The 11,698-nt window shown below is 43.1% G+C and overlaps 1 protein-coding gene across 1 annotated transcript; it reads left to right on the top strand.

Moving 5' to 3' along the window:
- The first annotated feature begins 8,728 nt into the window (after positions 1 to 8,728).
- Positions 8,729 to 9,784, top strand: LOC121872222 (protein ZBED8-like). Its single transcript, XM_042374889.1, has one exon. The coding sequence runs from the start codon at positions 8,729 to 8,731 to the stop codon at positions 9,782 to 9,784; it is 1,056 nt and encodes a 351-aa protein (XP_042230823.1).
- Positions 9,785 to 11,698: the final 1,914 nt, after the last annotated feature.

Genomic DNA, 11,698 nt, shown 5'->3' with positions numbered 1-11,698 from the left:
AGAGGTGCCTGCCATTGACTCCTGTTTCACGAGACCTTGAAAATTTCGCTTTACGCCACCCTTGCATGTGTTTGACATACTTGCAGTAAGTGCCTCCCTTCGTTCTTGATGCAACAGTCTAGAATGCTTCTCTTTGCACCCATCAGTGCCACACCTGAAGCGTGACCAACACTCAGCAACAAGGTGGCCCACTCTCAGACACAAGAAACAGCAACGTAATCTTTTTACCCTCTCTAACCTCTCCCTCACTGACATGCTCCGGAATTTGTCGCACCCTGCTAATCCATGTGCTCTGGAATACACTGGGCACGAGCCTTTTCCAGAGCTTGTTTCTCCTCCATTGCCTTTCGCTTCACTGATAGTCACTAGGCCCACGGCACGTTTGCTTGATGATGATCCTTCTGGTCTTTTCTTACTTCCTTCTTGACTGTCCTCGCTTGATAGCAGAGCCATGTCATCCATCGTCACCGCTTTCTCCTCCAAATAAAGCGCTAACCACTTCACCAGCCCCGTTCTGTGTCCTGTAGACTTCTGATAATTCCGTACATCATCCACACAGCGTTTCCTCAATTTGGGGGGAAGCTTAATCACTAGCGTTCTGAAGGTCTGCCTTGATTCAAGTTCAGACATCAAGTTCAGATTCTCCAGATGGCTTACTGCACCCCATAGCTGAGATGCCAGTTTTCTCAGCCGTTCGTCGTCGAACGCCCCACTGAGCGAGCGTCTATGAGCCTTTTCACCAGCTGGTCCGCATATGCATACTTATCTCCAAACCTTGCCTCCAGGATCTTGATTGCCTTGTTGTAGGCTCTGTCTGGCTCAAGATAGTCGCATCCCATGATTGCTTGATGTAACTCTTCTCCTTCACAAGCATCCATGAGCAGTTGGTACTTGTACTTCTCTAGCACGGCCGCATTTGTCACGTATCGACGGAAGGCATGCATAAAGGTCCAAAACTCCGCCCGCCCTTGTCCTTTAAACTTGGGAAGGGTGGCTTGCGGCATGCGCATCGTAGCCACTAACTCTCTTATTTCTTCACCCTTCCCTGAGTCTCCCTGTGGATGCATAATTGTGACTTGAGGCGCTTTGTTTGCAAGCATTGGCGGTAAAGACGATGCCATTTTCTCGACATTGACCAATGCCTGTTGCTGGGTTTCTTCCCGTACTATTGGCTTCTCATAATTGCTGGAGTTCCCTGTCGAAGGCTGTGAGCTGTCACTTCGTGTTAGTGCTGATGTCTCTTGACCCGCCACCATTCCAGTGTGCATCGTTTTCATCCACCCTGCCTTAAGCTCTCGCAGGGCTCGGTTTACTTCATCCGACGCTGCCTCAGCTCCCACTGCTTGTTGATAATCCAATTCCATACTGTGACCTTCCCGTGGATCTCCTGGTATTGCAAGCTCATTTCCTGTTTCACCACTCTCTGATTGTACCTCTGCGGGCGGATCCATTGTCATTAGGTCAAAATGTTTGCTTCCATCTAGGTCCGACTCTCCTTCCATGTCATCAATATACCCAATCTCCGACATCTTGCTTATTCAGGTAATTTGAATTGCGTTCGTTTCCACCACTCATAAATCAGGGCACGTTCGTGTGCCTCGTCTCACTAAAATTATCAGGGCACGTTCGTGTGCCTTGACTTGTACTCATTTATCAGGGCACGTTCGTGTGCCTCGTCTTACACGCGCACCTGATATCATACAAACTTTACATTGATATTTGGGTTATTTACAAAGCAATATCACCTCAGTCAACTATGACTGCTAATTGTGTTCTGCACTTACGTCAGACAACAATAATGACATGTGTTTTCATTCTCATATGCACTACACTGGGAGTGATGAAGATCACCCAGACAAGACTATTTTCTGGACTAACAAGGTTTAACTATTATCGATGCGAGAAGTATACGGACGTTGCACTGTAATCCGTGGTACTGGGAACACGCACGCGCGCGCGCACGCACACACTCACGCGCATCCCTCCAGTGGGTTGAGTTGAGTTGACCTTGGTTACTCTGCTGCCCACACGTTGGTTCAAGCTAGCACTGCTACACAGTAGACATCCACGTTTGACTGTAACCGCCAGTCAGGCGGTTAAAGGATATTTAGACTCTTCACGTAGTACGCGAAAATTATAATTCAGTCAAACCTGTTGAATACAATTCATTTAGTATTTCAAATAAGTCATACATAGGCACTCCTACATAAATGTTTAATCCAATATATATTTACATAACAATCATGGCTATGTAATTAGTCTAATCTTAACACTTACAATGAGTACTCAATTTGCCATATTTCTATATTGTCACACTGATAAATGATGCAATGGACACAGTCTACCTGTGTACATTATAGGTACTAATTAAACTTACGTGTTGAAAGTCTAGAGAGAAGCCAGGGTAGGTGTTGCCTCTAAGATATTGGTAGCTATACTGAAATGATCACCCTATAGCCTGGCCCCCTGACTGGTCAGCTATGGTTGAGTCAGGTGATTATAATTATACATAAACAAACTCCCTTCACACGCTCCAACCTCCTTCTGGGCCTCTCATCTCCACCATCTTCGTACTCTACATACTGCATACGGGCAGGCACACCCAATAAACATGACATGACTTACAGCCTAACATAATGTTTGTTTATGTGTTTGCTGCTTGCGGTAACATGCATATCTATTTGTTGTATACATATCTGATTTATGATTAGTAGAATGTTAAAGAGCTCCTGTTAAGACTAGTTTTGGGCGGGCTAGTTAACATGCTTACCAGCTCCTTTTGATGTAATTGTCAATAAATGTTTTGAATTTAAATTTGAATTTGAATTTGACTACATCAGCACATCCTAGCTCATTTTTAAACAATTCACTGTAGTTTTCTAGGATAGTGGAAACATCTGGAACAATTTTAGAGGCATGAAGTTGATTTACAAAAAAAACCCACATCTTTCCAATCAGGTACCAGTTTGAACAACCTGTTCCTTCCTAGCAAAGCACATAAACCTTTTGGAGCAATCACTAGTGGAAGTTTAAACTGCTTTCCTTTGTAATCAATTTCCACTTCTATTTCACCTAATGGTTTAAGGTTTTCACCAGTATAAGTGGGGAGACGTAACCTTGGATGGCTTTAATTGTAATCTAGAAAAATATTTCTCATACAAGTCCTTAGGGACAATAAAAATGGCACAACCTTTTTTCTTTTTTCTTTTTTAAGGGGATTAGCCCACTCGGGCATAGGTCACTGACCCACATCGGGACCTAGGGAGCGAAAATTTAATAATAGTAATTCATAGTAAATAAAATTTATAATAAAAAGTAAAATAAAATAATAATACTACTACTACTACTACTACTACTACTAATAATAATAATAATAGTAATGATAATAACAACACTGTAATAATGATAAAAAAGAAAAGAAAAATACTAATCAATAGTGAGAAACGCTATATGTATAGTATGTTGTGTCGTCAATAGTAAGAGAAACAATTGAGATCCTGCAAATGTGTGTAAATGAGGCAGAAAGACAGATCAGCAACCTGGGACTTGGTCACAATATTCGTGATGCCATATGGCAGCAGGGTCTACCATTAGACAACACATTATGCTTCCAATATCTTCCCAGGCGGTAGTACCTCCCTGTTTGATAGCTGCTTGATAACATCATTCTTTTCAAAGCATCAAAGAAACAATAATGGGAGCATTTGCAGTAGTACTGGTATGTACAGAATTCACAGTATGTATTTGCTCTTGAAGTTGTAGAATATCTTGTACTTCATTGTCTTCAACTCTTACGGTGTGAATATCCTTCCTGTTACATGGTGCAGCGATGTGTCCCTTGGTGTTGCACTTGTCACACACATAGTAGCTTAACCGGCAATTTCCTCTCTGATGCCTGGGTTTAGCGCTAGAGAAGCACTGAATGTGTTGAAGGCTTGACCTGAAGAATTTCCTTCCCTAGCAGTGGAGTGGTTATACTGCTTGGGCATGGCCCTTGCCTTGCGCATTGGCTGTGGTGACTTTCTTGATCGCTGCATTTGACGCACCAGGTCGCACTCCTACACCTCCCTGGCTGAACACGTACTGTCATGGCTGACGGAAGAGCTTCAACGAGCAGGTCGCTTACTAAAATGACGGAATTGGGTGGTGGATACAGCAGACACAGCAATGTAGCCCAGGGTACTGCTGGAGGACTGTTGACGGATTTGGGCAGCCGTGAATGTGAAGAACAAGAACCGTTTAAAGTTGCGAATAGCAACACAAAAAAAGAATAAAAGAAGGAATAGAGAGGGTACAAGCAGTGAAGATAATATTTCCCACTTGGTGGACAAGCGAAAGAAAATTGATGGTGTAAACGCCTTAGTTAAGGATGTTGAGGTTACGGGCAAGTCGAAGGGAATGATTGAAACCCGTCTTTTGACGCATTCAATATTTATTGATGTGGTCAAAACCTGCAGAGGAGAAGGCGTTCATAATATTACAAGGTGATCCATCTGATACATAATTAGTTTGTCTTACACAATTTTATCTTAATTACAATTTATTAAACATACTGACATAACACAAAGTTCATAACTCTATTAATCTTAGCTTCGCTTCATTCTGCATTGTCTTATTACTCCAGGTTAGGCAGAAACGAGTAGGCGTAATTAGTCAACAATATTTCAGTACCGAGGGGTATGTCATCACTTAGGCTGTACTTACAAGTGCGGGTCAATGCAGATCAGTATGGTGTTCCAAGAGAAAAAAGTATTGCGTAAATCGTCCCAGCACAAATTCTCGGACAGGAGAAGGCTGGTCTTCACAGCATCACTAGAGAGGGCGATCTGTCTCATGGAGGGGCGGGCAGCCACCGCCACCAGTCTAAGACAGTACACTCAGCAGAACCAGGACTTGTCTTTAAACACTTCTACATCTGGCGAGGTCACAGGTCGAAAGATTTAATGGCATCACACGCCAGCACTGTAGCTGAAGCCAGCGGCGATAACACTCCCGGCGTTGGGCAATCGCCCAAGATTTACGGTGTGGCGTGTTCAATAAGGTATACACGGGTCACTGGCCTTCGGAACTCCCTAGATACGGTTCGCACAATCACCTGGCGCACTAGACTGGCTCCCGGGACTGTTGTCGACCCTGCCCAATGGCCGTTTGTTGCGAGGAAGATCTTCTCCGGTGACGAAGACAAGGTCGCCTTTCTGGAGATTACAGGTTGGTTCTATGTACCTTTGTCTTTTGCGGAGTAGTGGAAGGTACTTCTTCACCCAGCGTTTCCAGAAGCGGTCTGCTCGGAACTGCACGTGAAGCCACCGTCGTTGATGTAAGTCTTTCAGAAGACATCCTCCCAATGGCAGATCAGCACGTGGGACACCGTGGAGAATGTGGGCTGGTGTAAACGCTTCCAGGTCTCTCATGTCGCTCGACGCAGGTGTGATGGTTCGACTATTTATTATTGTTTCCACTTCACAAATAGCATCTGCAATCGGTATTCATCCAGGACTTGTGTCCCCAGAATCATTCTGAGAACCTTCTGACCGTTCAAATTTGCCATTCCCAAACTCCAAACGTCGTGCTGCTTCCCTTTCTTCCCCCTTAGTGAAATACGCCTCCAGCATTTCAGTCAGAGTTCGTCGCATTTCTGCCATCATGTTGGACCCGGGATTCTGGTCAGGTGCTGAGCATTCAGGCTCAGGCAGAGGGTGGCCCCTTCAGCTTCTGTTGCCGTAAAGTCGCGGTTGTTCAGCTCTGGAGGGACAACTTCTACCTCTGGGTCTCGGTCACCTTTGTCCTTGTTCACCTTTCCCCTTCGTTGCTCTGGATCCATTTCCACAACCTCTTGTTCTTTTATTGATATTCATTTGCAGCTCCGGTTAGGTCTCAAAGTTTGTTCGGTGAACCACTGCTCACCGCCTGTATTTGGTGGTGCAGCTCGCTGCTTGTATTTATGTTTGATGATAGCAGGTCACTGTTGGTTGCTCGTGGTGTTACAAGTGGCACTTCACTGCTGGCTGCTTATGGTGTTATAAGTGGCAGGTCACTGCCGATTGCTTATGATGTTACACGTGGATCACCACAGGTTGCTTACGGTGATAAAAGTGATCACTGCAGGTTGCTTACAGTGTTACAAGCCGATCACAGCCGATTGCTTACCAGGTCACTGCCGGTTGCTTGCAATTTCACAAGTGGCATGTCACTGCCGGTTGCTTTGGTGTTACAAGTGTCACATTACTACCGGTTGCTTATGGTGTTACAAGTGGCATTTCACTGCCGGTTTGTTACGGTATCACAAGTGGCATTTCACTGCCGGTTGCTTTTGGTGTCACAAGTGGCATTTCACTGCCGGTTGTTTACGGTATTACAAGTGGCATTTCACTGCCGGTTGTTTACGGGATTACAAGTAAAGTTAATCACGCTTACTGTGTTCTTCGTCGAGTTGGTTATTTGTTACCTTAAAACCGGTGGTAATGAATCAATTTTCCTTTCCTTCGTAATCTCAGTAGCGGGCGGCAGCTCTGCCTGTACGAAAAGGAATACTCGCAACCTGTGGTCCACACTCATATGACAGTGTCCCGACCAGTGCTGCTGCAATGTATGTTTCCAATTTAAGGGTACAAGTATGCAATACCAAAGGAGGACATGAAATTCAGATATCATTCGACGATTTCCTTATTTTACGTAAGGTTAGTAACATATTAATTCGTTGCTGATGCAGTAGAAAAGGCGATGAGGTTGACAGGTCAACGGATATGGTCATTCTGGTACCATCGTGTAGTGAATGCAGAAGGGTTGTACACTGATTAGTACTTCTGAGGTTTTCGTCTGGCAACCACTATGTAAGGCTCCTTATATCATCGACGAATATCGTCTCACATTTGGTCTAATTGTATTTGTTATGATAAATTAGTTTATTTACTTCCTTTGGATAAGTGTTCCATGCACCAGTTTCGTGCCGCTTCATACAGAAAACGGAAACTGGTATCGTTCAAGAAAATCTACTTAATATTTCTTAATACACACCTGTATTTACGAACTTGGATCACGGTTATGTCAAACTGTAGCAAATTAACTCCGACTAAATTGTCTGTGTATTGAATCTCATAGTACAAGCTTCTTTTAGGATTATTGTTCACTAACATATTTGGTGTTGCTTATGAATTAAGAGGCTCTGGTTCATGTAGTCATCTGTCTGTCTTGGTAATTGGTGCATTTACTGTCGTTATTACACACTCAATCAACATAACTAATATCTTTTATGTGGATTACATGTATGTGCAAGTAAACTGATGTTCAACTCGACAGGGGTTCTTAACCTGGGGTCCAGGGGTCCATGGATGGGCTTCAGGGGGTCCGTGAAGGTCAGATAAAAATTTAATATTTATATTCACTATATTTTTATATTAAGTTGTTCTAGTTTTGTCAATATATACCAGATGTTATGTATGTATTTTTGGTTACTGAAGAAAACCAGTAAATCTGTAGGGTGGCATGGGATGCTACTGTACACGGTCAGGTAACTTACAATCGTCATCGTCGTCAGGTTTTGACTTCTAGAATGGTTTCCCATTGAAAGAAATTAAAGAAAATGTACCCTGCCACTGCTTATAGCCCTGACCTCTAAGCGTCTCTAGTGGCCCATGTTTACCATTTAAATTGGTAGCATCGTTCTCTGGGCCAATTGCAAGAACAGTCGTTGGGTGTACGACGCCGTTTACGATGACCTTCTTGCCCTGATCTTGTTTCAGGAATACCACCCTTTTGAAGCTCTGGAGAGATCTCGAAGTTTCGATATTTTGAGTACAGCACTAGCTAATAATTCCCACCAGGAAACTTGCTTCGAGACTCCTCCAAAGCTTCGAAAAGTGCAGAATTCCATGTGTTAAAGGCGATATTGCTGAAAAAGACCAGGGCAAGAAGGTCATCGTCTGCACAACCGCTATCTTGAGCCACTCCACATTAAGTGCTTATTTCTCATTTTCCACGGTTTATCACGGCTTGGGAATCTTCCCATATACTGGTAAGGCTTAACTGAGGGCCATAGTATCTTCAAATACATACTTTTTCCGAAATATATTCAATTACCTATGGTTATGTTTTTGGTGAAGGTAGTGAAAGAGGGCATTAGTTATTATTACTACAGCTGTGACAGCCGAGGTTGAAGACCTCCGACCGCCTTCTGACCACAATTTCAGAGTGTGGCTGAAGAGTGATGGGTGTACAGTGTGTGAATATGTGTTTGTGCGTATGTGGGTGCATATGGAGAAAGGCGCGTGCGAGTGTTGTGAAAAACCAAGAACGGTTGGTGCGTTGTATTTATTTGTTTTATCCATTATTTACAACAAGTCTGTTATTATATATTGGTCAAAGTTAGGGACTGGGTGCACGTAGTTAGAGTAGGGATGCATAAATAGAGAGAGAATGGATAAAGTTAGGGTCTGGGTGCGTCAGTAGGGTAGGAAAACACGAAGTCATCAGTCAGTATCATTCATATATATTCTGAGGGGAACCTTGAGAAATCCGTAATAATGCTACTAAAAATAGGGTTATCTGTCTGTCTCTCTGTCTGTCTGTGAAGGCTTGTCCGTCAGTCGGTCTGTCTGTCTGCCTGTCTATCTGTCGATCTGTCTTTCTGTCGGTCGATCTGTCGTGCTTATTAATTTGTGTTCATTAGTTACTGCTTTCCCTATAAATTACATAACATTTTTCTGTTTTGCAGTCCTAGCTCAATTTGGAAATGTCAAAGAAAAGGAAGTACAACGAAGCTTACTTATCCTTTGGTTTTACTTTCATCGCTGAACGTAAGGGGACACAAAAGCCGCAGTGTGGCAAGGTTCTTGCCAATAGAAGCATGAAGCCAACAAAGCTGAAGGAGCACCTCACGTCTGTCCATCCTGAAAATGCATCGGACAGTGTTGATCTATTTCGTGCAAAGAAGGCTCGATTTGAGAAAGCTGGAACTTTACCAAAACTTGGATTTGCCCCAACACAAAAGCCTTGTCTTGAAGCATCCTACAAGGTTGCTTATCGCATTGCCAAGCAAAAGAAGCCACATACGATTGGAGAGACCTTGGTAAAGCCATGTGCCCTGGAAATGGTCGAGCTGGTTTGTGGCTTGGAGCAGAGGAAGAAAATTGCAGCATTGCCTTTGTCAAATGATGTCATCCACTCTAGAATTGTTGACATTTTTTCTAATATTCTGAAGCAATTAATGGAAGAATTGGCAGCTACGCCATTCCCGTTCAACATGCAACTGGATGAAACTACTGACGTCTCTCAGTGCAGCCAGCTCCTGGTTTTCGTCCGTTATATGCATGCTGACGCTATCAAAGAAGAATTCCTATTTTGTGAGCCCCTTTTGGAAACTACAAAGGCCATCGACATCTTAGAAATAGTGAATAGTTTCTTTGCCAAGCAAAGCTTCGACTGGAAGAAAAATCTTGGTACTCTGTGCACAGACGGAGCACCTGCGATGCTTGGCAACACATCTGGTTTTGCTGCTTTGGTGAAGAAAGAAGCTCCTCAGGTCATCGTGACCCATTGTTTTCTATGTCGGCATGCATTGGCGTCAAAGACTCTGCCAGCAATTCTGAAAGAAGTCTTGTCTACTGGCGTGAAAGTCGTCAACTTCATCAGAGCCAGGGCTGTGAACCATCGCGTTTACAAGAGGTTTGTTAAAAAAATGGGAGCAGAATATGAAGTTCTTCTCTACCACACAGAAGTTCGCTGGCTTTCGAGAGGACAAATCTTGAAGCGTTTGATTGAACTTCGAGCAGAAGTTTCACTTTTTTGAGAGAAAAAGAAAGCCCACTCTCAGAACAGTTTGACAGTGAGGAGTTCATTCATGGCTTGGCCTACTTGTGGATATTTTTGGCCATATGAATGAGGTGAATCTTGCGATTCAACGCCCTGGAGTCACCATTATGGATGCTGCTGAAAGACTGCAAGCTTTTCTGGCCAAGCTGCCACTGTGGAAGAGGAGGTTGGAGGCAGACAACTATGCAAACTTTCCAATGTTAGAGGAAGTGCTTCTGCAGGATGGAATCGAGAGTGACAAGGCCCTGTCAATTTCTCTGCAGGCATTATTTTACAGACATCTGGATACTCTGCAGAATTCTTTCAAAGGTTACTTCTGCTCAGGTGACCTTAAAGTTGAAACATGGATTCGTAATCCTTTCCTTGCCGACATAGACTGTATCAGTGATGAAGACCTTGTCAAAGATGTCCTCATTGACCTGAAGACAAAGGAAATGTTACGAAATGAATTCAACTCGAAGAGCCTTGGAGAATTCTGGTGTGCGTTGACACAAGCCTACCCTTGTCTGGTAAAGCGAGCTATGGGTGCTCTGATTCCGTTTGCTACTACATACCTTTGTGAGTCAGGGTTTTCAGCGCTTGTTTCTATCAAAACGAAAAGTCGAAATCGATTGGATGTCAAAGATGACATGCATGTTACCTTGTCAAAGACCACTCCACAGTTTCATCTTCTTATTCAAGCCAAACAACAACAACCTTCTCATTGAAATGAACTTTTGAGCAGAATTAAAGTTTTGTTTTGTTTAATTTGCACAAGATGATTGTATTTCATTTTTGTATGGAGTGGCCATTAATTTTTGCATAAAAAAGTGTGAAACATAATTCTTTGTTAAGATTGTTTACTTTATTCATACTTTGTGTATGTCATACACTGTATGAGGCAATGAATTTTCAATAAAATAAAGTATATTCATTGCCTGCAAAGTTGTGTTTATGTGCATTTTTCTAGGGAGGGGGTCCATAGCTTTCACCAGATTCTCACAGGGGTCCGTGACTCAAAAAAGGTTAAGAACCTCTAGTTACTAGAGGTTCTCTGCAATACCGCTATATTTGGTGAAATCTTATGCATACCACATGGGTGCACGGAGATTATTTAATGCTTGTGAGAGTCAACGTCTAACATATTCTCAACAACTGACATCTCCAGGTTATGCCTCTTCGTCCCCATTTCCAAGAAGATTGGCTAGCGAAGGACGTTTTGCTGTTGACTAGCTTGAGTACCAGGAACTCCAACCAAGGCATATCGTCAGGTTTGCCATAAATATTTTTATTTTTTTACGGGAATTAGCCCACCCAGGTACAGGTCACTGACCCACATCGGGGCCTGGGGGGCGAAAATGTAATAATAATAATAATAATAATAATAATAATAATAATAATAATAATAATAATAATAATAATAATAATAATGATGATGATGATGATGATGATGACGACGACGACGACGACGACGACGACGACGATGACGATGATGATGATGATGATGATGATCCACAAAGAAATACAAAATGAAAAAAAAAAATCAAAAGTGAGGAACAATATATGTATGTTGTGTTGTCAATAGTAAGAGAAACAATTGAGACCCTGCAATTGTGTGTAAATGAGGCAGAAAGTCAAATGAGCAACCTGGGACTTGGTCACAATTTTCGTGATGCCATGTGGCAGCAAGATCTATCATAGACAACACATTATGCTTCCAATATCTTCCCAGGCGGTAGTACCTCCCTGTTTGGTAGCTGCCTAATACCTACTACCTCAAGACAGCATACGGGTATGGAAGAACTCCTCAAAGCTAGCACCTCATCTCCGGGTGGCACGTTTGCTCATTGTGGTCAGCCTGGCGGCGGTGCCTTTGATCAACCTGACACGTCTTCACCCTGCCGGCGCCATA

The sequence above is a fragment of the Homarus americanus genome, unplaced genomic scaffold (genome assembly GCF_018991925.1).
Source record: "Homarus americanus isolate GMGI-L3 unplaced genomic scaffold, GMGI_Hamer_2.0 scaffold5589, whole genome shotgun sequence".
NCBI lineage: Eukaryota > Metazoa > Arthropoda > Malacostraca > Decapoda > Nephropidae > Homarus > Homarus americanus.
The sequence above is the reverse complement of the archived record's forward strand: the minus strand, read 5'-3'. Positions and strand labels throughout refer to the sequence as shown.

Bases quoted from the DNA above. Each gene is read 5' to 3' on its own strand.
- LOC121872222 (XM_042374889.1), top strand. From the start codon at position 8,729: ATGTCAAAGAAAAGGAAGTACAACGAAGCTTACTTATCCTTTGGTTTT.